General features: G+C 41.0%; 2 protein-coding genes and 1 long non-coding RNA gene across 4 annotated transcripts in view; 2 read left to right on the top strand and 1 right to left on the bottom strand.

Annotated features, from left to right (window-relative positions):
- The window catches only part of CUL5 (cullin 5), a 33,797-nt gene extending 27,242 nt beyond the window's left edge, over positions 1 to 6,555 (top strand). Inside the window, exons 17-20 of one of the 2 annotated variants that reach the window (XM_074570151.1) lie at positions 87 to 205; positions 1,551 to 1,674; positions 2,867 to 4,400; positions 5,955 to 6,555. In XM_074570151.1, coding sequence (XP_074426252.1) covers positions 87 to 205; positions 1,551 to 1,674; positions 2,867 to 3,061 — 438 coding nt within the window. In that variant the 3' untranslated portion in view covers positions 3,062 to 4,400; positions 5,955 to 6,555. Of the gene's footprint in view, positions 1 to 86; positions 206 to 1,550; positions 1,675 to 2,866; positions 4,401 to 5,954 lie in introns of those variants that run through there. The other variant, XM_074570160.1, reaches the window with a different exon arrangement.
- On the bottom strand, positions 179 to 12,049 carry LOC141736259 (uncharacterized). The gene is made up of 3 exons (XR_012584930.1): positions 11,959 to 12,049; positions 11,116 to 11,165; positions 179 to 2,224 (listed from the first exon to the last, which is right to left on the bottom strand). It is a non-coding gene; the product is annotated as an uncharacterized LOC141736259 (long non-coding RNA).
- ACAT1 (acetyl-CoA acetyltransferase 1) lies at positions 11,843 to 27,929 on the top strand. The gene is made up of 12 exons (XM_074570174.1): positions 11,843 to 12,278; positions 14,240 to 14,287; positions 16,243 to 16,360; positions 17,317 to 17,412; positions 18,726 to 18,826; positions 21,373 to 21,516; positions 23,380 to 23,530; positions 24,098 to 24,193; positions 24,874 to 24,987; positions 25,387 to 25,451; positions 26,065 to 26,222; positions 27,565 to 27,929. Exons 1-12 carry the CDS (start codon positions 12,225 to 12,227, stop codon positions 27,683 to 27,685), a joined length of 1,266 nt encoding a protein of 421 aa, XP_074426275.1. The 5' UTR covers positions 11,843 to 12,224; the 3' UTR covers positions 27,686 to 27,929.

Here is a 27,929-nt window from a genome sequence, read left to right as displayed (position 1 = left end):
GTGAACTATGTTCTTAAAAAGTAATTGTTTCCATTTAGAAAGTCTGGTGTTTTATTTTCATTCTTCCCCCCCCCTTTTCTCTGTAGTCTCTTGTAGCATTTCCAAAGCTGAAACGTCAGGTTTTATTGTATGAACCTCAAGTCAATTCACCCAAAGACTTTACAGAAGGAACCCTCTTCTCGGTGAACCAGGAGTTCAGTTTAATGTAAGATGATGTTTGAAAAGTAAAATAACAATGTACTATTTTATAATTAAAGGAATTCACTTTAACTTAACCTTTGTATTTGAAAGTTTTCAAGATTCAGCTAGACACATAACTTTGCTGCCCTGTGCTCACTTAGTTTTGGCGATAGTCATGCTTCAAGTAGGTGGTTGGACTAGATGACCTGCAGCAGCCCCTTCAGACAAATGTTTCTGTGGTTTTGATTTCTGCGAAATTAGATTTCTTAAACGCTTAGGGATGAGGTGCAAAACAGGCGGCTTTGGTATCTTCCTGTTACTAATGAGCCCATGAAATTTCATATAGGAAGAACAGCACGTAAGCAGAGCGCAAGTGGTGTATTGATTATTACACCCACAGAGTTTCAAAAGCAGACTGATAAGTTAAAAAAGGAGGTGAAACTGCTTAATAATATGCTGTCAAAAGCTGGGATTTTTGGTGTGGCTTTCACCAGAGAGGGGTGTCTTTATTTCGGTGAAAATTGCAGTGCTCTTTTACTGGTGCTTTGGAATCCTTCAGAGCACAAGATGGTGTAAAGAGAGAACATCTAAATGGTATACACCACATTCAGCATGTCTCACTTTTGTTTTTTGCCTCTCCCTATTATCAGTGGCTATGATTAGAACTGGCTTCTTGCTTGTAACCTCAGGTTCTGGGCCTCATTCTCAGTACAGCTGAACATCTGGATCTGGGGGGAGGGAGAGAGAGGCAGAAGGGGGGTGATGAATCTGCTTTCCTGGGGCTTAGTTTCTTGCCCAGGGCCATGATGTTTGTTCCTGTCATCAGGACCATGAGCTTTGGGAAGTGATGAGGGGGTATGATGGAAGAGACAGGCTGTACAGAAAGTTTGTGGGTGACCACTGAAGAATGCCATCAGCTTTTTGCTGTGTTGGTTATAATAGCTGTTATTTGTCCTTTTTTTTTTTTCTGCTAGACAAGACAGTTCTTTTGATAAAAAATGAACTAGTCCAGTTTCCTGAACTTCGTTGTAAAAACTTCCTCTAAAGAACTTCTAAAGAACCCTATGTTTATATAATTATACTGAAATATATTTCTCTGGAATTTTGTTCTTTAAAATAGTACTGGGAACTTTTCAACTTCGGACACTGTCACTTTCATCTGATGTATTTTTTGTAATGCTAGTACATTCAGGTTTTATTGGCGCTGAGTTTTGATTTGTCAGCCAGCTATCTCACTGCAGCAATGCTAATAGCCTATAAATATCTGATATGTGCTGGTACTCCTTGCTGCTGTGTAATGTGAGTTTAATAGGAATTCCTTAACTGAGAATGCATTTTGTCCTTATTTTCATACAATACAACTTTTTCAGAAAAAACGCTAAAGTTCAAAAAAGGGGCAAGATAAATTTGATTGGTCGATTGCAACTTACTACAGAGAGAATGCGGGAAGAGGAAAATGAAGGAATAGTCCAGCTAAGAATATTACGAACACAGGCAAGTAAACTGCCAGAGAAATATAAAATTACCCTGTTTCTTTTGTTGTATTGCGATTACTGCATACTGTCCACACTTGGATGTTGATGTATGAAATGAATGCTTTTGAATCCCATTTGAACGTACTTTTGCGATTTGGCTTAGATCCTTTGTGACTACCAGCTTTTGCATCTGTGTTTGTGCACCTGTAGTTATCAGCCTCCTGTTCTGATGTACCAGGTCATCATTTTTAAAGCGGACAAAGCAGATACTAAGCAAGTGGTGAAGGCGTAACTGTGTAGTGGTGGGTGGCAGCAGATGGTAAAGTTGACTGACGAGCCACCAACACGAACAAACAATATTGTTGATCTTGAGATCTCTTTGACTACTCTGTATGAAGAGAGTAGAGTCATCTCAGAGATGGAATCATGCTTTAGTAATAGCAGGATGACTTCTTGAGAGGCATTCTCTTGAGAGGGGTGCATCGTAGGTGTACAAACTGCCGCTTCCTGCTTTGTGGTTGGTTCTCCTTCAGTCAGGCATTTATGTCAAATCTTTTGAGCTGATAATTCTAAAAAAAAAAAAAAAAAAAAAAAAAAAATATTAAAAATCTTAATTTTTTGGACATCAGAGATCATTACCTACAATGAGTCTCAAAAGTCCCATCTTCAAATTGCAGGTCTCTTCTATCAGTCAGATTAGATTACGGGCCGTGCACACTGTGAATTGTACTGCCTGACTTAACATCTTGGCCACATTGCCAACAGAAGGATTAATGCCTGGTTGTATTTATGAAATGAGAACTCCTTGTGAGTTCCAATTTGACATTAAGCTTGCATTTCATGAGGTCTTCACAACGTATACCACAAGTCACCCTGGAAATGGCGACTTCTGCTTAGAGTGAATTAGGTTTTAGTGAGTAATTCGTACTCTAGAGACAAGACTTAACTGCAGATTCTCCTTTGACTGATTTGCCTTGTATCTCTTGCATCTTGCCAGTGCTTCATTCTTCTCCTTTATCAATTTCTTTGTAAAAGCAATTCAGTATCTGCTTGGGCTAAGAAATGCGGCATATATCTGATTTTGGGGGAAGAATAGAGATTTCCTTGCTGTCTTGGCTTACCAGTAGCCCCCTATTAATGCTGTGTTCACTTTGTCACTTCACCCAGGAATTTAAAAAAAAATTAATTTTTTTTCTCTTGTCTCCCACCAGGAGGCTATCATCCAAATAATGAAAATGCGGAAGAAAATTACTAATGCCCAACTCCAGACTGAACTCGTAGAAATATTGAAAAACATGTTCTTGCCACAAAAGAAAATGATAAAAGAGCAAATTGAATGGCTTATAGAGCACAAATATATCAGAAGAGATGAGTCGGATATCAACACCTTCATATATATGGCATAATTCAAGGACTCTGCGGGATGCTGAGAACATAAATGGAAGGGTGCTTGGACAGACAGCTGCAACAATTTGTGCTGCAGAAGGACTTGTTTTGACTTTTGTTACATATTAAAATCCCTGCCTTACCTTACAGAGGACTATATTTTGCCAATTTCATTCAGCTAGCATGATGGCATTCCCTTCATGTTGCACACTTTTAACAGCATGCTGTTTTGTGGGAAACTTGCATTCATGAAGAGCCCATTGTGAACTTTTTAAAGTAGATTTGATTTACACCCACCAAGAAGAATACAGGTTTGGGTTTTTAGTTGACCAGTACTTGCACAAGGAAAAAAATATTCAAATATTCATGCACTGAGGAACTGCTATTAGTTTTGGTTTGGGTTTGGGTTGTTTGTTTTTTTTTTTCTTTAATGCAATTAGGACTAGAAGTAGCACTTTCACTTTTGTGTTTTGGATCAACAGAGTAAGTACTGTCCACCTTTGGCCCTTTTTATGTAATAACATTTGAGAGACACAAACACATGCATCACAACTGATATGTATTTGTTACAGTTAAAACCTGTTGGCTAGAGCAGTGCTTCAATCTAGTAACTGGATTTTAATAATTGACACTTAAGTGACATAAAAGTAATTCCAAGTCATGGGTGATATTCTTCCTTAAGCAAGAGATCATTGTTTTTAAATTGTTTGCTGTAAACAAGTGGATATACATTATTTGTTACCTTATTTGGACAGATGATTTGCTACAATCCTTTTTGAGAAGGTAAAGCTTTCTTGAATGATACTTCACTCTAAAAGCAGTTTTCATGTGTGGGTCTGTTATACTGAACAGAAATATTAAGTGTATTTCCCTGTACATTTAATATTTGTATTCCAAATATTTAAGTATGTCTACATATATCTGAATGCATTAAAGAGTAATTGATGCACAACTCCCCCAGAAAGAAAATAACACTTGAAGATCCCTGTACTAATTCCTCGTTGGTAATTTTATGTATACATGCAAGGTTAATCCAATTGGACTGGCTTGTTGCTTAGAAGTCGACATCTTTATATGAAAAACAAACCCTCTGCTCTTTGTTTTGAAACAGGCAGGGTAGGAAATACAATTCTAACCAAAATGGTAAAAAGCTAAGGAAAAATACTTTGTTTAATGTATGCAGAGAGAGTGCCAAATACACATCAGGAATTTCAACTTTTTAATGTTACCTCTTCTATTTTCAATCATCTTAAGTAGTCGTTTGGCACTGCCTGCCTCTCTGCTGCTCTGAAATGTCCCAGCATGTACTGGACTGGTAACATGAATCACTGGAGCAGAGTGCCTGTCTTGGGACAAAAGGTAAGTTGCGCTTTACTCAGTTCTGTATGAATATTCTTCTATAAATCGCAAGTGTGCGAATTTGTTTTTTTTTAATTAACCGGTTCAAGGACAACATCTAAAGGTCTCATCTTGTTTAATGACTGAAAGAGGGAAGAGGATACAATTAACTTTAGTGAAAAAGGAAAACCTTCCAGTAAGTAAGAGGAGTTTTGCTTTCACATGGTTGCAATAAAGCATAAAGTAAGAGTGGTTTAATAGCAGACTCTACAAGAATGGCTATTTGCGCCCTTAAACAGGCTGCATGCTCTATTACTAACGTCAATGCCAATGCGACTGCCTGAGAACAGTGTGTACCTGGACTTCTGTTTGATTAAGAAATCTTTGGTAGTGAGGGTATCATGAACAAGAGATGGAGAGAAATTGAGACCTTGCTAATTACAGTTGATGGAAATCCCACAGCTTATGTTATATGCTTTTACTGATACTCGAAAGTAGATGCTGTTTAAAAATATTGCATCTCTTACGTTGGCCCTGTGGTGTTGCAATTTAGAATCAAAAGCAAGTGGTGCTCTGTGTAGTTAACCAGTAAAACTATTTGAACATTAGAAAACAAAACTCTAATAAAAAACTTTGTGCTGCAAGACTTTCAGTCTTTGTAACTTAAAAGTAATAAATGCTCACTTGGGATAACTGGGGTAAAACATGACAGTCTGAGCACATTCTTTTCAACACAAAAAATTCCAGCTGTTAACCAGAGAAGAACAGGTGTGAAATTGTCATGTAGAAAGAGCTGCAAAGGGAGTAATGCTGATTTCGAAGCCATTGATTTATATGTGAGAGATATGTTTAAGTGACTGCATCTCAGATACAGCTGTTTCAGAAGCTGGAGTGTATGCAGAAAGCAACAGGTTGCTAAAAGCTAAGGAGGTGCACGCTCCCTCAACTAAAAAATATAAAATAATACAACCTAAATGTTATCTATTTCTCAATACCCAGGATGCATAAATATAATTGGTAATGTGCCTATGACATGGTCATTTTTCTTTAAATATATACCGGAAATGGATGTCGGGTTTTTTATTAAATCTGAGGCTCACACCAGCAAATTTATTCAAGATGCAGAATCATGTTTAGCATCCTTCATCAGGTCACTTTCACCAATATGCACTTAAAACTAGTATCACCTGGGGCACAGGGAGATACCTGGGGTAAACTGTTCTTTTGGGGAGGGTAGAGTTCAGATCTAAATGAAAACGAACTATTCTTCACTTGCAATATGGCAACAACGCACTTTTAAGGCTGCAATTCTTAGCTATGAAAATATATATATATACACATATATGTATATGTCCAAAGACCTACCTTAAAGAGGTGCTGCATCTGAAAAACATGTTGCCACACACACTGCCACGGTGAATAGCTATGGAATGAAATCTGGTGTAGAAGGGGGGAGGGGGGGAATCACTCTTAATGGGTTTAATTAAGAAATACTGTTAAATCTTTCTCTGTCCCAACAACTTGATGAGGATCTCAGTTTCGATTCTGAAGTCTTCCATTTTCCTCTTTCCACAGTTGGTGTCCTCTAGCTTCTATTTTTACTCATCTGTCTTTCAGTTGCTATGACTGTAATGCAATTACATTTCCAAAAGACAATGTGACTTTCTCGTTTTCACCTTTTTAAACTTGGTATAAATGTTCTGAATGTTAACATGTTGCATTTATTTGCATTGGGATGCCATTGTCCTGTAAAGTGCAAATTTTAAAAATACAATTGGCAAAAAGATTTGATAGTTTTACAGAAAGATTTGCTATCTTAAACTCAAACTGTTTTCTATTTTCATCGAAATGACTGGGATGCTATCTTTGTAATTCTTTGAGGTCATATTTGTGAAATAAACAATACATGAAAGCTTTCCTGTCATATACATTATATGTAGTCTGGAGTGTTGAGCAAACTTGAGTTCCTGAGTTGTAATATCTATCTACGTATGGTATTTACAATTTTGAATGTGTGCCACTACCAAGATAATAATGCTGTACAATTTTGAATGGTGGTAGTTTCTGTATGGCAGTCCAGCTGAACTATTTTGATGTACTGCTTAATTTTTGAATTTTATTTTTTAAGTTGTATAATTTATTTTCTTGCAAAATAAAAATGTAATATAAAAGACTACTCATTTAGCAAGGTATTTTGGTGTCTTCCCCCGCAAAATTTTCAAGTTGAACTCAGGTGCCACTCCTGAAAAATGCCACTTACGAAATTTGCCTGATTCCAAGTCCCAAAGACTGTTACGATCAGATACTAAAAAAAAAAAGGTAAAGACTTCCAGTTCCTTTCTTGTTACGATTTTTCAAGGACTTAAGGTTATGTGTAGAGCTATTTAGTCTTCCAAATTCTATTTAAAGATGAGCTGTAGTCTTTCAACGTATCAAAGCCTGCCATGCCAAAAGTGGCTGGGGGTGCTTGACTCTGTGGCATTTTTAAAAAGGGTTACGTCTCTGTGTAACTTACTGGGATGTACTTGGATTGCTGAATGTTTTGGCTGATTTGTCTCTGAAATAATGGGTGTCACTGAAAACTAATGGGTGGTGTCACCAGATTGGTGGCATCTTCAGGTACCTGATCCTGCAGTAAACAGTGATGTGGGAACCGCCAATTGCCCGAAGGAGTGCTTTTACTGTAATGGCTTTTCTTCTCTGATTGTCCTGATTGTCCTTGCCTTTTAATGTGAATCTCTTTTTATATTTCAGCTCCTTTTTCCTTTAAGTGCACCGGCCAACATCAGTGTTTTGTGTTTTCTGGTCCATCTAAAGGTTAGAACTACTTGTATGGAATAAACAACTATTTTTGAGTGACTATTCAGTGCTCATGGCAATTTTCAAACTGGCAGTTCTTGCAGCCAGAGCTTTGATAGCAGGCTGCCATTATTTCCATACTTTTTTTTCTCTGTTAGGGAAAAGTGTAGTCTTTCACAGCAATGGTTTTCCAGGTGGAGCTGTTCTCTAGAAATAAGCCAGTTATCATGGGAGTTGCTTAGCTGAATCAACTCCTACCAGTGTAAATTGATCACAGTTTAGGTAAAATCATTGTCCTCAACATGAAAGGCTCTAAACCTGCTTCATTCTGATTAAGAACTTGGCTATATTTCTTTTTTTCCTTTCTTTGCTTTATGTATAAACATCTCTCTCTAGGTGTAGGCATGGTGCCTGTATTTCATCCTCATTTTATCTAGTGATGGAGATCCACCCCGGGACTTCAGTTGGATATTGTGCTCCAAGTCCTTCATGTGGTCTGAGACACCCGTAAGAGCAAACGGTTGGGGGCGTGTAGGCTGCTGCTTCCGTCTGCTGATGTGGGGCACGGTCAAAGCAAGTCTTAGCTCCTGAGCTAAGGAAGAGCAGTACAGCGTGGTTGCTCTTAATAGCCTAAAAGACTGAAAAACTGACAAGTAGCAACTTTAAAATTAGTGCATTATAGTTGTTCTTGGTGAGAAGAGATGCCCTGTTGTTTTCCTTCTGAATGCTTTTTCTGTTTTAAGACCACGGTCTAATATTATGGATGGACAGCTCATGATTTGCCATCTATTGCAGTCATTGATTTTTACTAGTGAAGACATTAAGGAAATTACCACACCTCCTGCATTTTTTGTAGCCTGCAGCTGGAACTTAGCTCAAGCTTAGGTAATATGCAGGATTTATTGCAGCAAATAAGTATGGTAGATGCCCCCCCTCACCTAGATGAAATTCAGCCATTGCTTCTGAAGGAACAGAGGTGTGAAACGGAACAACTGGCCAAGGTGTGTCACCTAGCACTACAGTCAGCTTCGATTCTGGGGACTGGTGGGCTGCCAGCTGCTTCTGACTAGGTTCCACAATAAATGTTATGAAGGAAATCAAATTTCCATGGAGCTGGGGAGGCTAGGGCTTCAGATGGGAGGGGAGAATTCAAATGGGGCTGTGACTGACCTTTACAAAAGTGGAAAGGCAGAGTAAGGCAGAACTATTTTCACGGACTCCTGTAACAATGGCACTAGGGCTACTTGATAAAACCAGCAGAAGATTGGTTTAAAACACTAAAAGGGGACTTGTTTCCAGGGGATGCGGATCACAGGTATCGGGTTCAAAAAGGATTAGACAAAGTCACAGGTAACATAATAAAGCCAAGCATATACCCTCTAACCTCACTAAGCAGTGAACGTGGATGCTGGGGAAGGCCAGAGAAGGCGCCCTGACTCTTCTGCTCAGCTTCAAGCAGTGGATGCAGGGGATGCTACTCTCCTATGGTCTCTGCTGAACTCCTGAATTCTCCTAAATAGGAATTATCCTGAAAAATCTTAAAGCCCTCCCAGAGGAAAAAAAGCTAAAGGGGGGGGGGGGGGGGTGTGCCAATTGACTAGAGGTGGCAACAGATGCAGGGGGCAAAGGAAGGTGTATGAAGACCACTGGACCAGGACCAAAGATGTAAAATGTAGGGCAGTGCCCAGCTGAGCACCCTTGCCCACTATCTCTTGACAGTGTCCAAGCCACCCCTGGATGCTGCCATGTGGGGAGGGACACGGATCTCACAGGCAAAAGGGTTTCTTCCTTCCTCCCCCTCCAGCTTTCTCCCACCGGCAGTGTGGATGGCCATTTGGCCAGGGCTAAGAGGTGGCTGGCAAGGGTGTCCTGCCACTGGTGTGGGGTCAGGAGGGTGGAAATACGCAGATGTGGGGGAAAACGCAGCCCAAACCGCTGGGAGAGGGGCTGCACCATCACACGTCCTAGGGTGCCCATGAGGGAACTCTGTCTGCGGTGGGTTTGTGGCTTACCTGCTAAAGGAGTTTTTTCTGTGTTTTTTTGATATTGCATTAGAGGGTTTGTATCCTGAAATACATTGATTAACTCCAGGGAGGAGATGTTTCTTTTTTCTTCACTTGGCTTCTCTATGCACTGGAGTTCTTGCGCAGCTCCAGACTAGCTTTTCAACCAGTGGTTTTTCAAGAGTATCTGTCATCTTGTTGGAGAGTTGAAGTTGCAGAACAATTAAATAATTTTATTATTGTGCTACGTTGTATCTTCTGAATTTCAATAGAGTTAACACTGTTGAAAACTGGTAAACTACCCGATAACCTTGCTTACCCTTTCGGCCAGGGACGTGATGCTTTGTATGTTACAATAGTTGTATTCCAGCAATGTCCTAACCAGAAGACCGTCGTACATCAAGGAGTTAATGACCTACGTACCAGTTAACCTGAGAAAGTGCAGGTTATGTTACAGCATAGGCCATGCTGTGCCATGGTGCAGGTGCAGCTTGGCCTTCTGGCCTGGCCTGTGCTGCACCTTTCCCCGGGCCACAGAAATTACTTGGCCAGCTAATTGTAACGCAGGAACCTATCGTAGCTCCCTCCTAGCATTGGCAATTAACGCCACCTGCATGTTGACTCTATCTCAAAGTGAAGCAGCATGTTCTCATCTGAATGTTCTTTTGTTTGACAGTAGGAATGGTGACCAGAATTGTTTCCTTCTCAGAAGACCTACAAGAGTTCCAAAGACCAAAACGTTGGGGAACCCTTCCACAGACGAGATCTGCACCATGGGCTGTTCCCCAACTGGAGGTATGCCTGATGCTGCACAGCTCGGTGTTCCCAGCATCTGAAGGGAGGTAAGATTATCTGTATTGTCCTCTCTTTCCTTCTTGTGTGAGCTCCAATAAAGGGCATCTTAATCAATGTTTGAGAGTCCAAGTGCCTTTCTGGCTGGGATGATACGAACGCTAGTCCTGGTGCATTATCAGGCTGCATCCCAGAAAAAGGGCCTTATAACTGCAGGAGTGAAGGTGAAGTTAAATAACAGCTCTCCCTTTTTTGCTTCTATATGTTTTGGGCATTACTTGTTTCTGAAAAACATCCTCATCCAACCAAGCTGGATGTCTTTCCTATATGGTACCTATGTATTTTCAGGGTAAAGTCTTCAGTTCTTTCTGAGCCAATATTTGTCAATTCCTGTGTTATCTGTGGTTTGTACCTGAAAACTTTGTCTCAAAATCAAAGGTCTAGACTAGATTGGTCAATGTCCTGGTTTGAGGTAAAACAGAACCAATTTTCTGCTTTGTAATTTTACTTTTTAGCTGGGCCTCTTCTAACTGACTAAAGTCTGAAATTAACAGCATATTATTCAGAAACTGTTCACTCTGAGTGATAAGACCTGGTTATACCAAGGAATGGTATGCACAGAGACTCTTGCTTATACTTATTGCTATACCAACCAAGGTCAGCTAACTTTATTTGCCCCATTGGAGGGTCGGAAGTGGAAAAGCATAGAGGGGAGGAAAACCACCCCTGCAATCCATTCTCGAAACAGCAGCTACCGACAGTCAAGGAAGTGAAAGAGTACAAATGCTTCCCTTCTCTGTGCCAGTCCCAATCAGCCTCTTACTGCGTGTCTGGAGAATCTTTAGACATACATGGGAAGCAAGAAGTATTTTACTTTTGAGAGCGGACAGGCAGAAAGCCAAATCCTCTCTCAAAGGGAAATGAATGAGATGTACAACAGAAAATGAACCAAAGCAATGTTGATTGTTAGCTTTACAACATGAAGAAAAAATAATAAAAGTCAGTCAGGGTAGCAAGTGGATGGTACAAGTTGTGGAGATACTTTTTCTTTCCAGTTGGTATATTGAAAGGTTGCCTCTTGGCATTTGTTCCAGTTTATGGTCCGAAGGGAAGGGAAGGAAGGCTGCAAGTAAATGCCTTACCTGGCTTGTAAGCATCAGCTCCGGGGAATGCAGCAATCAGTCATGGGATACTGTAACAGAGAGTATGCTAATTTCTTCAAGGATTATCAGAAACAAATATGGAACTGCTTGTCCTAGACAGCATGTAGCAGCACACTTCACACAGAATGTCACCTTGTCTTTTGAGCCTGTTCTTCCGAGATATAAAACTCAAGACTAGGAAGTACCAGACTTTTCCTAGCATGTGGGCAGAGCATAAAGAGGCACTGCCAGACAGGCAGCTGTAGAGATTTAATACTGGCCTTCCCTTAGAAATTTAGATTTCAAGGTAGAAAACAGGGTGGGGGGGAGGAGGGGAGAGGGGAGTAAAATATAAGGGACTGTGGAACCAGTACCTGTGTCCTGAGATTAAGCTGGGGTTGGGCGGGTACCAACTTCTCTGCAAAAGCAGCTGCTGAGATGGTTCTCAGCCAGATTTGAATTCTGAGGTAACACTTCTAGCTATTTATGCCCAGAGCTGGAGAGGAAGGAGTTTAATTAAGCTGCTGGCTTTTGTGAAAACAGCAGGCGGCTGAGCGCAAGGGCACTCCAGACGCAAAGTGCCTCAGACTCGGAAGTCCTCCAGCACCTGCCACCCCAGAGACCTTGTACCTGCGCGGGTGTGTTTCTGACAGGGGTTCCACCTGGGGATGAATTTCTGCGTAGCTCTATTTTGCTTATTTCAGCTTTCAGGGGTGGGTGAGGGGCTGGGCCGAGGCCCGGCAGAGCGCAGCCCCAGCGTGGCTTTCCCTTCCCTAGGAGGAGGAGAGGAGACAACCCTGGGAGCTGGCTCTCGTCCCGCACGATCATGCACGCCCTCCATACCGTTCATTACTCGTTATTTTCCTACTCGTCACGGAGACCGGGACTGCCCCCTTCAGACCCGTCCTTCTCCTCAGGGCCACCGCCCCCTCCCGGCCCAGCCCCGCTGACGCCGCGGCCCGCCTTCCAGCCCAGCCAATGGCAGCGACGGATTTGGCACCGCCCTCGGCCCCAGGACCAATGGGAGCTCGGGGAGGGGGGCGGGCATCGCCGCCTATAGGCCGGAGCGGGGGCGGTGGTGAAGGTGACGGGGAGCGGCCGGCGGGAACATGGCGGCGGCGGCGATGCTGGGCTGGCGGCGCCCGGCGGCGGAGCTGCGGCGGGTGAGGAGGGCGGCGCGGGCGGCGGGCGGGCTCCAGCCCTTCCCCTCTCCCTTCCTGCGCAGCCCCGGCCCCGCCGCGGGGCCCGCGAAGCCTTGGCCAAGGTCACGCCGGCCTCTGCGGCGGGGAAGGCGGTGTCGTCCCCCTCACCTCACCCCTGAGGCGCGGCCGTAGGGAGGGAGACCCGGCCCGGGAGAGTGCGGGGCCCTCGGCCAGGGGAGCGGGGGCCGGTGTCCGGCGCGGCCTGGTGGTGAAGGGCCGCTCCCCCCGCCCCCGCCGCGGCAGCCCCGGGCCCGGCGCGGCGCTGAGCGGACAGGACCTTTAGCCGCGATCTTGAGGGTGGCTTTTTCCACTGCCTCAGAGCCGCTGGGCGGGCGGCCGGGGCCCTCGCCCGGCTCTTCAGCACGCTCCTTCCCAATTCGCTGCCCTCCAGAGCCCCCGTACCCATATGCTACCCGCTTCGGCGTTCAGGACGTGTATTAGCCGTCAAAGGCTTTCTGTAGCCAGGGCCGGGAGAGCAGTCGGGGAGGCAAACGCGCTGCCTGGGTGTGCGTGAGGTGGGTTCATCAGAAGGACGGCTGGGAGGTGAGATGCTGAGTGCTCCAACCCCAAAAGCCTCCCTGCATGGTTGGGCTGAGGCACTGCTGGCTTCACCGGTGGGGGTGCCTGGAGCGCTGGGGTCCTGTCACTGGTGCAGAGAGCTGTACTGGGGAGAAAAGGGCAGGTAAAGCATCGCCAGTGCGCTGGATCGCATCCATATTGCCATATGCAAAGCTGAAGGTTGTGTCTGACTAGGTGTAGAAGTGGTAGTTTTAGGGTTGTTTTTTTTTTTTTAAAAAAAAAAAAGTCTGTAACTGACACAGAACAGGAACACTACTAGAAATGCCAGTTTCAGTTAGAAGTCTGGTTTGTCCAGGTTGCTACAAATGTAGCAAACCAGATGTTGTCCAGTAAGGACATGTCCCTGTGCTAGGGGTTTTTTTTTAACACTAACCCTTGAAAGCCCTGCAGGGACATAATTAATTTTCAGGGAGAAGTTTAATTTAAAACTTTCTGCTGGCTATTACAACCTGAGATGAAAAAAAAACCAAAACCAAACCCCTAAAAAAACCCCACAAAAAATCCCTAATTGAAAAACAGTAGGAAAAAAATCTCTTATTAGTTGAAAGTTGTCAAACGAAGATAGAAACAGACTAAGTTTTCATGTTGTGAACACAATACCGGAAGGCATTCTTTGATTTATATAATTGATGGTGTTTTTGTGGTGTCCTTAAGGAATTATTTTTAAACAGTATTTATTTAACTGGCATTCAGTAACGACCAAAAGCTTGCAGTGTGCTGAAATGTCGTCTAAGGAAATGGCTAAGAAAGTGGCTTAAACCACTAACTGAAAGATTATTCTGTTAATCTATGAAACAGTACCTACAGATGTATTTTTGTATCTTTACACTGCTTAATTAGATGAAGCTAGTAGCTGGTGAATTAGCCAATTTTATTTTATTATCTTCTTTTGTTGTAGCATTCTGAATTCATTATCCTCATTTTTGTTCATGAAATGCCAATGAAATGAAGCTGTAGATGCAAACTGCCAATGTTTAGAAAGCGGTGAAGTTAACGATAGGAATGAATAAGCCGAAGTCCAGAGAAGCAGACAGAGGGACTGGTAGAGTTTTTCAAGATAACACCATTGGCTCGTAGTTTAGATATATGTTATAGGTGCACATAACAGACTTGGCCAAAAAGAATAGGTTTTTGTTTTTAAAGGACTATCTGGTATTTTTTCAGAAAATATTTTATCGCATGTTATGGTGAGACTGTGCACTAGACTATACTTTTTTTTAAAGGCATGTTATAATCTGTGATATTTTTCCAGTGTTTCTTAGATATTATTTTTTTAAATGGTGCATTACTGAAATGGCATTGGCTTTCTTGATATGAAATGCTGAGGACTTTCTTATTTTCAGGCTTTGAAGTACACGAGCCGTGGCTATGCATCACAGCGTACTTTAAATGTAAGTATAAAGCACTATCTGACTGCAATAAATCACTGTTTTAAATTTGTTTCTTAATCACTGAAGTTTTTTAAAAAGTTAGTGCAAAAAATCTGCATTGAAGACAATGTGACTTGTGCCCAAGTCACACCTCACTGCAAAATCTGGAATAAAAGTCAAATTTCCTTTTTTATTTTGCTTTGATAATTGTTAGGTAGTGTGGGACAAAACTGGTTAGAAGTATGTCAGCTAACTTAAGCTTAATGGAACTATCTACCTGTTGTTGGAAAATATATCTGATGCCATCTAGTCCTTTTGAGGTTATCTGTTTGTCATCCTGCAACTTGCTGTTATGACATAAAAGATTGAGGACAAGTATGTTACTGTCACTGGAGTCAATCACAATGAAGAAGGGGTTACATAAACAGACCTTCTTAGTTTTAAACAAGTATAATTTGTCTTTTTTTGTTGTTTTGTTTTAATTTTTTTCTAGTGTTTTCTTTCTTTGCTTGTTTCTCTAAATAAAGAACTCATGCTGTAAAGCTTTGTGTCTAACTTCCACTGGAACCAGCACAGTTGGAGGTATTCGTTCCTTCTTCTCAATAGCTGTCCAGGGCAGCCAGAGGTCTGAAATGTGCGTCTTTTTGGTGCCAAGTCCTCATGCTGCTCTCACAGGGTTAGCAGGTAGACATGTTAATATAGCACTAAAGCTAAGAGGCAAAATAAATCAGTTCTGAGGGGCTACTAGGTCTAGAGCTGAATGTCATACCATGTCTCAAACTACTGCTTATACACTATGCTGGGACCTGGTCTTTTGAATATCTCCAAGGATGGAGATTCTACAACCCCTCTGGGAACCTGTGCCAGCGTTCAGTCACGCTCACTGCAAAAAAGTGTTTCTGATGTTCAGAGGGAACCTCTTTTCTGTCAGTTTGTGCCCATTGCCACTGGTCCTGTCACTGGGCACCACTGAAAAGAGCCTGGCTCTGTCACCTTTGCACCCTCCCTTCAGGTATTTAATATACATGAATGAGGTGCCCCTGAGCCTTCTCTTCTCCAGGCTGAACAGTCCCAGCTGTCTCAGCCTTTCCTTGTATGTCAGATGCTCCAGTCCCTTAATCATCTTCACAGCCCTTTGTTGGACTCTTTCCAGTATGCCCATGTCTCTCTCATCCTGGGGACCCCAGAACTGGACACAGCACTCCAGGTGTGGCCTCGCCAGGACTGAGTAGAGGGGAAGGATCACCTCCCTTGACCATCTGGCAATACTTTGCCTAATGCAGCCCAGGATATCATCAGTTGTCTTTGCCACAAGGGCCCGTTGCTGGCTCGTGTTCAATCTGGTGTCCACCAGGATCCCCAGGTTCTTTTCCAAGCTGCTTTCCAACTGAGCAGCCACCACTGATGCCTGGGATTGCTCCTCCCCAGGTGCAGGACTTTGCACTGCTCTTTGATGAACTTCATGAGGTTCCTGTCAGCCCATTTCTCCAGACTGTCAAGGTCTCTCTGGGTAGCAGCACAACCCTCTAGTGTATCAGCCACTCCTCCTGGTTTGGTGTCACCAGCGAACATGCTGAGAGTACACTGCCCCATCATACAGATCATTAATGAAGATGTTAAACAGGACCGGACCCAGTATTGACCCCTGGGGTATACCACTGGTTACTGGCCTGCAACCAGACTTCCTAAAGAGCCCGTATCCCTGTATGGCAGCATTCCAGCCATGGGAGCCATCCCACCACGGCTCGACGATGCCAAGGTTGTAGTCCTGCAACTGCGCACCAGTCTCCTTATGTTTATTCCCCATGCTGCATGCATTAATAAAGATTATTTTAGCGCTATGAAACACTTGCAGGATAAAAGGGAAGCTGTGACATGAATGAAAGAGTAGAAGTGTATACATTTTTAAAATACTGGTGTATATGTGTGCATATGTGAAAGAGGCCATGACTTTTACTCCACGATTCTCCTCTTAGGAGGTGGTGATAGCAAGTGCTGTAAGGACACCGATTGGATCTTTCCAAGGATCTCTTTCATCATTGCCGGCCAATAAACTTGGTTCCATTGCAATTAAGGGTGCAATTGACAAAGCAGGTATATCTAAATATTTTTTTCTGTGACAAAGCCTCAAGTGGCTCAGAACAGTACCAGTCTGCGTCTTTTGGTTTTAAGTTGCGTGGTAAATAGAAGGTTCAGGGGTCATTTTGCTCCTGTGGCACTCTTTGAAGTCTTTATCCACAAATGGCATTTATTTAAAGTTGACTTTTGGGCTTTGTTTCAATCTGAATTAAGTGAAGTACTGCTTCTAGGAACAGATTATTACTTAGGGATATCTGTGCTAATCCAAATCTGCTTGAACATGCTAACTGTTTGTCTGGGCTGGGATTTTAGATACACCTAAGCTGATGCCAAGGCTACTTGCTGCTGAAACCAGTGGTCCTTCCTGTCCCTGCCCATTTTTCACATGGACAATTATGCTTGTAGGACACTCTTGTGAGTCTGTTCATAGATTCAAATCAGCAAAAAAATCTCTTTGGGTAGAGAGGAGGATTAATTTTCTCCAAATTTGGCTTCTTGAAGTAGCGTATTACAAGAACTTGAACGCCAGGGCTGTTACAAGAGATGCACTTGGAGAGCAGGCCTCTCGTGTCTGCTGGCAGCTGTGGCCTTGTCTCGCTCCTGTTAAAAGAACAAAACTGTTTGGGCATAATTGTGGCAGGTAGAAAGTTTTGTGCATTTAACTGTCCATGGAAATTGAGCTGCTCAGGGTACTAGTGAGACTTGGAAGTGTTTGCTTTAGTTAGTTAACTGTAGCTTGTTCTGCAGGTAACCAGGGAATTCTTTTCTGTGGGGTCATCAGTTCATCATGAGATGATGAGGGTAGAGATCTGGGATGTGCCCAACAGGGGCCTGTATGCTGCTTTTAGCACACAGGTTGGACATGGCATGTTTCATCAGGCTTTGATAGAAAACTTCAATGGGAAGGTTCTTAAAGGGGAGTTACATCTTCCATGCACAGAATCCTGAATTGAAACAATTTTGTTTTATAGGTATCCCTGCGGAAGAAGTGAAAGAAGCGTATATGGGTAATGTCTTGCAGGCTGGGCAAGGACAAGCTCCAGCAAGACAAGCAGTCTTGGGTGCAGGTATTCATTCTCTTGATTCTGGGGTTAAAGGTTTTCTATCTTTATGCAGATGATACTGAGCTATGAGTCAAGGCAGAGTGGTACCCAGCCTTTTGTCAAGACCGTCTGTGTATGCTGTTTTCCCTGTGGGGCATGAAGGGCGTATGTTGTACTCATGCAAGTGGGCCTGATTGTGTGTGCTCAGGGATCAGTTTTCCTGTGCTCAATGGATGTTGCAGAACCTGGAGAAGACAATATTGGAGACCAGGCTGCTACTTCCAGAGAACTTTACGCTAATGATGGATGTTGTTCTTTGAATCTTTCATGAAACAGACTTTTTTCTTCAGTGTATCATACTCTTAAGTCTTACTGGGTAAGGGGTCACTGAGTTTCCTTGAACTGCAGATATGAGCATGTCATTACACTCATCTTCTTGTGGAGTCTGCAGCTGTCACTGGAAGGATTCTGTCTGTCTGTAGTGCTAAGCGCAGCACGAAGGTTATTGGAGTGCAGGAATGATTTTCTTCTCCCTTTTGCTATAGGGATGGGATTCCATACTGTAGCATGATGCTAGGAATGGCTATGGTTCAGGGAAGAACTGGATACTTTCTTGGGTCTGTCCCTGTACTGTTTTGAAAGAGAAGGAACTGCTTCATGTGAGGCAAAGGGATGAATACGGCTCTTTGCATTCCCCTGGCTAGTTTCCCTGTCTCACTGGTAATGAAGGTGATGTGCTGGTAGCTGAGCCGTAATGCCAGAGAGAAAGCCTAGGGTAGAGGCCGTGATGCAATGATCTTGAGCCAAGCTGCACACAGCAGAGCCCAAAGCTATTGTAATAAACACTCCACAACAATAATAACTCAATAATAACCATGTGAATGACACTGACGCCTAGAATTTTTGATCTTGTTCAGTATTGTGTGTGTTTATAGAGTCCGTATATTTCTGGGGTCTGTCTTGTTGCCAGTTGCTAAATTCTCCAGCTTGTTTATGCCTTTTCAGTCTTGAATGTGGCCTAGAGGTAGGGAGTAGGGTGCCAGGAGGAAGAATAATTTTGGAGTCGCTTACCTGGTCTTCTGTCCCTCTGATTCTTCACTTGCTTGCTCCCTTATCACGAGTCTGTTGTGGGAGGGGGAGAAACAAGAAGAGCCTCCAAGAAGGATAGCAGATAGGGGTTGAGGGTAGATAAATTGCCCTGGCAGGCTAAATAGAGCAAGCTGGGCACCCTGGGCTTAGATAAAAACTGGTCGCATTTGAAGTATTGCTGAAACACCAATAAAATGTTAGTCTACCCTTTGCATAATAGACCTGTTTGTACAACTTCTTTGACTCAGGTTTACCAATCTCCACTCCTACTACAACCGTCAATAAAGTCTGTGCTTCAGGGATGAAATCGATCATGATGGCAGCACAAAGCCTGATGTGTGGGAGTCAGGTATGTGAATTTTAGTGCTGTTCTGGGGAAAAACCACACAACTAGTGTTGTGGATCCTGTCCTACTAATGACTGTGCTCTTTGATTTGGGACTGTGTTTTGGCTTGGGATAATAAAGCTAATTAGCAAGGTTTTGTTTTGCTTATGCAACTGCAATTTTATAGTTACTTAAATGTGTTTTGGTTTAAAACAGAAAAAAATTGTGAATATTATAGTTAGAAAATCGTCAGTGAGAGCTGAGCGAATTGTTAGAGCTGAGCGAATAACGTGGGTCTTTCTGGGGGGGTATTTATATCCTCTCCCTACTGCTCTTCCCCCACCCCACCTCCTGCCTCAACCCCAAAAAATAATTAAGGGAATTTTCAAGCTTTCTCGTTTGAAAAATTGAAGACATTTTAGTAGACTTAGTTTTTGCTGAAACACATTAATCTTGACTTTCAGACACTTTAAACACTTAAATGAATTAAACATACATATTAAAGCAATGGTGTTTCCTAGTACACTAATGATGTTTCAGGCTTTTCTTATTATTTTAGAAGCAGCGGAATCTATTGTTGCTGAATAGGTGTTTTCATTGAAGAGCTTGATGGAGGGGGATTGTTCATCTCTCTCAACTGTGTTCTAAGATTCTCTGTGCAATAGGGAAAATAGTATCACTTAATGGGAGGATAGGAGGATACACGCATCTTCAGCAAGCCGTTAAATGCTATGCAGCGAAGAATATGGGAGAAGTGAGAATGTGAAGAAAGACATTTCAATTTTGTTTTTAATTCCATACTCAAAGCATTTTGGCAACATCTCCCCTTCTCTGAAGTGAAAGTATTGTCAGTTCAATATATATTTTTGGTTTACAAAGTAAGTGGCTCATAAGTGAGAAATGTACTTACTATTCTTTTTTCTTTTCTTTTTTTTGTTTAGAATAAAAGTAAAATATTTAAACTTTGTTGTCCCTTCTGTGAAAATAACAGTGTAGCTGAGTTAAGCAACTGCTTATTACTTTGGCCTTGCTCTGCAGAGAGGGGCACTTTGTCCAGTGCGTACTGAAATTGGTGGAAGTCTTGTCTTGGAAGACTTTGAACGAGGCCCAGCATGTCTGTGTAAACAGCTACATTTGGATTTAGTAATTTACATCCAATGACTTAGTGAGAGCGGTTGTGCATTTGGTTGGTTTGACAATTGCAGGCCAGGAGCTCTGAAGAGAATTGGAGCTTTCAGCTGAGCTAATCATACACGCTGTGCTGCCAGTCACAGCAAAAGCAGAGACTCGGCTGGTTATTAGTCTCTTAGAGCTATAAATTATGGGGCTTTTTTTGTATTTGTTTGGTTTTCCAAACAGAAAATGCTGCAGACTGTGAAGTATCTGTGGTATGAAAGTCAGTGATGGTTCACAGTGGTGGAGTCAGCGTACATCATCATATAAACAATTGTATTAACTCTGTCTCCAAGTCTTTCACTCTGCGGAATTGAAATGCCAGGGACTCTTGTTCCTCTGATCTATTGCTGCTTCCATATCTCAGCCACCTTTCTGATTTATCTGCCTTTCCAGTTTGTCTCCACCCTTCTTTTTTTCATTTCCTTATTACTTCATGTCACTGTTCCTGGATTTAGTTTAAAATCTATTCTGAACCAAAACATCTTTTCTCTTGAGTCTTAATTTAAAGAAACAAAAAAAAGCTTTTCTATTTTTCTTACTGCTGTTTTGAGGTAAAATATTTTGGATTTATATTAACAGCATTACTGAACTCTCAAAGACACGCACTACTGTGTGTGTATTTTTCTTACATTAATCCATATTTCAAATATGCCATTAAACACAGCTGTGTCTGTTCTTCACATCCTGAGATCCTAGGGATTTTGGGGTTATAGCCTGATGAACAGTAGGTATAATTATGGTCCTTATAGCTTTGCTATTTGTAGGTTTTCTGTTTGTTTGCTTTGTCTCAGCTTTAAAAGTATACTAATTTATAAACGCCCATAATGATTCAGTTTAATTCAAGTTCAGTAATCATTAATTATTATCATCTCCTTTTTTCCTGGCCAATTCAGGTGTTAAAGCCATATTATAAGTCATATCTCTTTACATAGTAAGATGAAACAGTATTATGTAAAACCACAGGTACTTGCAAATCTCTGTCTTTTCGTATTGATCTCTTAGATTCTGACTGTTGTTTGTTCCATAGGGATACGGAGCTGTGAATGAAGAACAAAATAGAGAAATACACAGAAAAAGAAACTCTTTAAAGTAAAATTTATAATTTGATCTTGGAAGCTTTTGAAGTAAAAGTGATGTGGCTGTTGCAGCTTTTTAAAACTGTAGACAAGATGAAAGTCCATTTGTTCTGTCAGGGTGGATTAACTGTCTTCAGCTGGTGTTACTGCTGTTTGCTTTTTAAACACATAAGGATTTTTTTTTTACCTCTTTCTCGAAGACTTCTCAGAAATACAAAGCGTCTATGCTTAAGCTTTTGCTAATATTTGTTCCTACAAGAAGTCATAGAGAACACACTGCATTATTATTAATAATTCTAATGTATTTCCTTTGAGCAGGATGTGATGGTTGCTGGTGGAATGGAGAGCATGTCTAATGTTCCCTATACAATGAGCAGAGGATCAACACCTTACGGAGGAGTAAAGCTGGAAGACCTGATAGTAAAAGATGGGCTGACAGATGCTTATAACCATATCCATATGGTAAATATTCCTGCACAGTCCTAAAGTATCAACCATAGACCTGATGCAGTTTTGAAGAGCTTACTTTTAATTATGAAACTGCTTCATCTAGTAAACCTAGAAACGAGGAATAATGTTAATGGAGGAGGAAAGTCTTCCGTTTCCAGGCTTCCTGTAGTAACTGTAATGGAGGGGCTAGATAAAAGACCAGAACAGAATAGCAGATTGTGTGTTAATATTTACCTGTCTCTGAAGTCTGAATAGCCTAAAGCAGGGATTTAAAAAAAAAATAATTCTGCTACTGATAGATTGCTGTTTCTCTATCTGTGGGAGAGAGCAATCAAGTTCCTTGGTGTCTTTGAGGGTACTTACTCTGTACGGTTCAGCGGCTCTCATGTTTATTTTCTCTCTCCCTATGTACATATCTCATATCTTCTGTTGGAAGGTTTGAGTCAGCTGATATGGTTACTTGTCAGCATGGTAACTTAAATTGGACAAGCAACTGCAAACTTAGGATGGGTTTGGAAAACAACTGATAAGACAGTGAAGAACAGTTTGAAAAGAGAATGACTGCTTTCAGTTTATGAATATTTCTGACCTTTGCCTATGGTAATTCACAATTGTAGGGCATTATTGATTGATGAGTTATTCTTGCTGGTGTGCAGGAAAACATGTCATGAAGAATATTCTACTGTGATCCATATATTTGATACAGACCTCACTGCTTCTGTGTGATTTATTCTTTTTGCCGTATAGCGCGCTCTGCTTAGGCTATTGGTAGAAATCCACTACCATATCTCAGCTAAAAATCCTCACAATCAAAATCCATTTTATAGGAATGTAAATAGTGGCTTTGCTAGTTCCTGTATGTGGGGAAAAACTCTAGGAGTGGGTTATAATACACGAAGTTTTAATAGATCAGAACCTTTTTGTCTTCACTATAGCAGCTGTAGGTTGCTTGGAAACCCTTAACAGTCTGTGTGAGAATATACAGGAAGGTCCACGTGATGGCTTTGGGAACTTACTCTTGTCTGTGTTTTGGCAATAGACTAAGTTGCTGGTGCTATGAAGACTTTAAATTTTTTAACTGTGTAGAAGGGAACTTGCTTGTTTGAAGAACTTGGAGGAGCACAGTACTAAAGGGTTTTGTGTTGATTCACTGAGCTTTCCACAGAAATGAGAGGTGGAACAAAACCTCTTTAAGAACATATCTTTCAGGTTGGCTAAATGAGTATCCTTTTTTTATTGAAATTATTCTGTTACCAGGTATCTAGGCAGTGTTAGTAATGAATTGTAATTGTATAATGTATATGTATAATATGATTGACCTATATATAAAATGATTTTATTGTTTCATTCTACTTACTTCATTCCATTTATTAGACAAAAGGTATACATACTTTTATTTGTACAGTTTTTAGAGCACCAGACCCCGAAGGCTAAGTTAGCCCAGTGTGTTGACGTGTTCTTAGAACTTTTGGAATAGGCAAGCTACTAGTGGGATGAGAACACTAGCAAGATGATGTGAACATACTGTTCTGTGGCTGAATAATGATCTTCAGTCTTGGAAGACGTCAGCCCTAAGCACTTTAAAACTTGCTTTTGCATGCAGTTTTTTAACTTAAAAAAAAGCCTTGTAAGGAAAGTTTCTTCATGGCTTTAATAATCTGGATCCAGAAAACGTTTGCTAAATCTGAAATTCATATTCCAAAACCAGAATATGATTACTGTTTGATCTGATCAAAATTACTGTTTGATCATGACTGTGTAAATTAGAAATGGACACCAAATGTTAGTCACATTCAATTCTGGAAGTCTGCCAGTTGAGTTTTTTCATTTACATTTCCAGAAATACCAAACCTAACGTGCCTGGTTTTCTTCAAGGGCAACTGTGCTGAGAATACTGCGAAGAAGTTTACTATTTCACGGGAGGAACAAGACACTTACGCCATAGGCTCTTACACTAAGAGCAAAACAGCCTGGGATTCAGGAATATTGAAAAATGAAATAGTTCCTGTCACTATTTCAAAAAAAGGTATTATGGAAAGGTGTGATAAAACGAATTGTGCTTCTCATTGAAACATTGGCTGTGCTCAGTGCAAATTGTGTTGTTTAAACAGCAGATCTCAGGAACACTCATTTTAGATCAGCAAAGAGTTTTCTGTTATGCAGCAGACTTTCTGGTGAAGAGCAGTCAGTGACCTGTGATCTGGTCTTTTTTTTAATTTTTCTTTAATGTTACATAACATATCTTCGGTTTTTTTCTGTAAGTGGAAAACTAGCTATTGAATTTACCTAGCATGGCTTGGGGGCATCTGTGTTTTAATTTCCCTAATAATTACCTTAAAGATATGTTCTTTGTCTCTTCCGTTCAGCCACCAGGAAGTATAAATGTATTTCCTCTGAATAAATTGGATGAAGGAGTCTTTTTTTTTTTCAGTTTTTGTAAACACATTTCTTGATATGCATTTTACATGTGTTTACATTTTTTTACTGAAATGGGTATTTTAAACAAGGCAGCATTTAATCAAAGAAAGAACTGTGTTAGAATGTTTTAAGAATGGACTGTTCTATAAAATACTAAACCAAATCTGAATTTCAGGAAAGCCAGATACAGAAGTGAATGAAGATGAAGAATACAAACGTGTTGATTTTAGTAAAGTTCCAAAGCTGAAAGCTGTTTTCCAAAAAGAAAATGGTAAATATTGCTAAATTAACTGCTTAATTTTCTACCAAGTGCGGGGATACTTTGTTAGAGGGAGGAGTACTGTTCACAAGCGCTTGAATGCCCAACAGTGAGCCATTAATTTTTAAATGTCTGCCCAGATAAAGAAACATACTTCACAACAGCATGAAGTGGCTTGGATTGAAAGATGGTCCGAGAACCTTAAACCAGTGGAAACCTCTGTTTTGGACATTTACTTTAAAAAGCATGAAAAAGATTGGTTTCAGTTTAGCTATTGCCTTGGTCTCCGCCAGGTACAAGCTCCTGTTTCAGTGGGAGCTGGGGTGCCTTTACGTAGTTCCCTATTACTTCCCTGAATCTGTAATTAATGAATCTTTCTGGCTAACTCGAAGTTGCCACTCAGTCACAACCCTTTTTGAGCTGGAATTCTGTGTTAATGCCAGCAATGCAGCTTACATGGAAGGCGTGACCTAAACCACCACTTGGATAAAGACAGGAATAAGTGTGATTGTACTTTTTTAATCAAACCGTTTAAAAAACAACTCATTTTTAGTTAACTCAGTGCAACAGATACCACCATATTGTTGAGACCTTATGTTCAAGGGCCTTAGGTAAAATAAAATCATTAACGGGATATACCTGAGCTGTATCACACTTTGCCCTCTGCTTAAACAATGCTTTACCTTTTCTAGGAACAGTTACAGCTGCGAATGCCAGTACCCTCAATGATGGAGCAGCTGCTTTGGTGCTGATGACCACAGAGGCAGCCAAGAGACTGAAAGTCAAACCCTTGGCACGGATAGTAGGTAAGATTTTTCTTTTCTCATCTTTGAGCGCAGTCCTGGAAAATACTCCCCCAGTATGCTCTCAGACTGGGAGTCCTGTTTGGCCGGTTATCCGACGGTCATGGGACAGAAAAGGTGAACCTTTGGGCATTACGGCTGCATCTTCTCAGTGCAGTCCTTGAAACGTCAAGTGTCGTACCATCAGGCTTTTGATCATAAACAGAGTTTTCTATATGGAATAGTATTAAAAATCTGAAAATGTTATTATGTGGCTCACTTATGGCACTAAACTTCAGATGTATCTATTTCATGGATCATTATATTCAGAATTTTTCTACCTTGCCTGGGTTTGCTACTTGCAAGTATAAAAACACACGGTAAAAACAAAAGGTCTTTAAACAGCTTTTGCGATTTTTACAGCTTTTGCAGATGCTGCTGTTGATCCCATTGACTTCCCAATTGCACCTGCACATGCTGTTCCCAAGGTAGGAATAAAACTGAGTGTTTTTTGAAAAGCAAGAAACTTCCATAGCACTGGATTGTTGCTTCACCCCTCAGTGGATCTTCATGTAATTAGGATCAAAATTATAATTGTGTCATAAATACAAAGAACACATGTTTTTCAGAGGATCAAGGCAATAATGCAGATTTTCAGAGTAACAGATTTCTCACACCTACTTTGAAAAAGAGTATTTGTACTGCTTTCGCCAACTTTTGAAGCGTTGCAACTAGCATGGCTAAAAGGCAAAATAAATGTGGTTATACAAGTATAGACGTTCAAAAAGGAACTGAAGACAAGCGTTTGGCACGAAGTAATGCTCTGTCAGTTTAAATGTACTTACTGTAGCAGCGGCCTTAAACTAAGAACAAACACACTCTTGGCACAGGGTACTCTCTGTTCCTTCTTTTGTGAAAACTCAGGTTTGTGCTTCAGTACCTCAATTTCGCTTTTTCCCATCTGACAAAGAGGTTCCAAAATGTGAACTTGATCCAGACGATGGGCAGCCTGAGTCACCCACTTCGAAATAGACCTAATTATTTCTATCATTAGCTTCCTAATTTTTTCATAGTAGTAATTATTGTTATTATAATTTCTAGATTCTAAGTCAGACAGGCCTGAAAAAAGAAGATATTGCAATGTGGGAAATCAACGAAGCGTTCAGTGTTGTGGTGCTCGCCAATATTAAAATGCTGGGTATTGATCCACAAAAAGTAAATATTAACGGAGGTGCCGTCTCCCTTGGACATCCAATAGGGTAAGTAAAATAAGCACTGGGTTTTGTTCTGTGTGGAGGAATTGTTTCCTAGGCACGCTTTATTTAAACGTTTAAAATGTTTACCTTTATTCTCAAATCTAATGCAAGTGGAAAGGGTAATAGAAATTTGCTATCAAGTACATAGTGACTTAATTCAGGTGTTAAATTTCAGGGTATCATCTTGAAAAGAGCACAATCCTGTTTTTCTCTTCACAGTTAGTTATCACCTACTGCTGTAAAGAGCTTGCCTGTCACTATGGCTATATGGATTTATGAAATATTAAAACCAAATCACTATTAACATGACAGAATAAACAATAATAATTAATCAAGTAGTTAGGCTAATAAAATTTACAGGTAAACTTACGAAAGTAGCGAAGGATGTGGTACAGGGGCTTTTATTTTTCTTAAATAAGCAAAGTGAAATTCCAGGTCTTGTCAAAGCATTTTTGGCTGTGAATCCAAAAGTCTCCAAGCCCCTAATGCAGCAGACAGGGACAGTCTGGGGGATCTTGGTGGGTCTCTTGCTTGAATTTCTGTCATCTTGGTGGGAGGAGTCAGATCACCTGCTGTGTCCCCCCACAGCTGTGACTTAGTCGTGACTTCAGTGCATCCTGTTAATCCTCCCGAAGGGTGGTCAGGCTGCAGGGTCCAGGTCTATCAGGAAAAACCTTTTTCAAAACCTCTGAGTAAATATAGATGTGAAGTAACCACGTTGTACACCAGGAACAAGGAGGAGTACTTCTGGTTCATAAAAGCTCTAATTAAGGCATAATCCCACAAGACATGCTGCCATCTCCTTTGTAGTATCAGAGTATCAGCTGCTTCTGATAAGGGTACCTGATATTTTTTTTTTCCTCTTAACAGTTAATTTTGACAACCTAATGACAATTTAAATGTCTGATTTTACAGGTTAGGTGGCTCAAAGTAGCATACTGCAGTGTATCAAGTTGTAAGCAAATAAGAAACCGTTTGAAATCAATCATTACTATCAATTTGGCTTTTGTGGTAGATTTGTTATCTTCTGTGAAAAAGCTTTGCTATGTGTCGAGGTATTTTGTGATATACAGACCGGCTTAGAGGCAATTTCCTTTTCCAGAAGAAACTTTAGATAAACACAGATTTTTTTTTTGTTTCTGTATGTGTAAGAATCTGTTTGTTACGTATAGCAGCTAGAGAAAAATAACCTGTATTGCATCTAAACGTAGGTGAAAGGGTTTGTTTGATCTTTTTGTTGGTGTTTTTTTTCCCCCTCCAGTGAATCAGTGCCAACTATCCTGTGTGGATCACATTAAGAATTTCCTTTAAACTAAGCTATATCCTTTTTTTTCGTTTTATTTAGGATGTCTGGAGCAAGAATTGTTGTTCACATGGCCCATGCGCTGAAACAAGGACAATATGGCCTTGCAGGAATTTGCAATGGAGGAGGAGGTGCTTCTGCAATATTGATAGAGAAGCTGTAGGCCCAAATAGCGCTGGAAACAAAGCCTTAAACCATGAGTGGTACCTGTTACATCTTATTTATCAGTAAGTGAATGAATTCCTTAACTGCTATTCTAGAATTTCTTAAAACATCATTGATTATTGATACAGAAACTGGGCTTTTATTACTTTGATTCAGTGGAAGTTTTTATACAGTACCAATAAAACATGTCAAATTATGATAATGTCTTGAGACCTGATAATAAAGAATGTTTGTTAACTGTG

The sequence above is a fragment of the Larus michahellis genome, chromosome 1 (genome assembly GCF_964199755.1).
Source record: "Larus michahellis chromosome 1, bLarMic1.1, whole genome shotgun sequence".
In the NCBI taxonomy this organism is placed as follows: domain Eukaryota; kingdom Metazoa; phylum Chordata; class Aves; order Charadriiformes; family Laridae; genus Larus; species Larus michahellis.
Note: the sequence above shows the minus strand (reverse complement) of the source record. Positions and strands in the feature narration are given on the sequence as shown.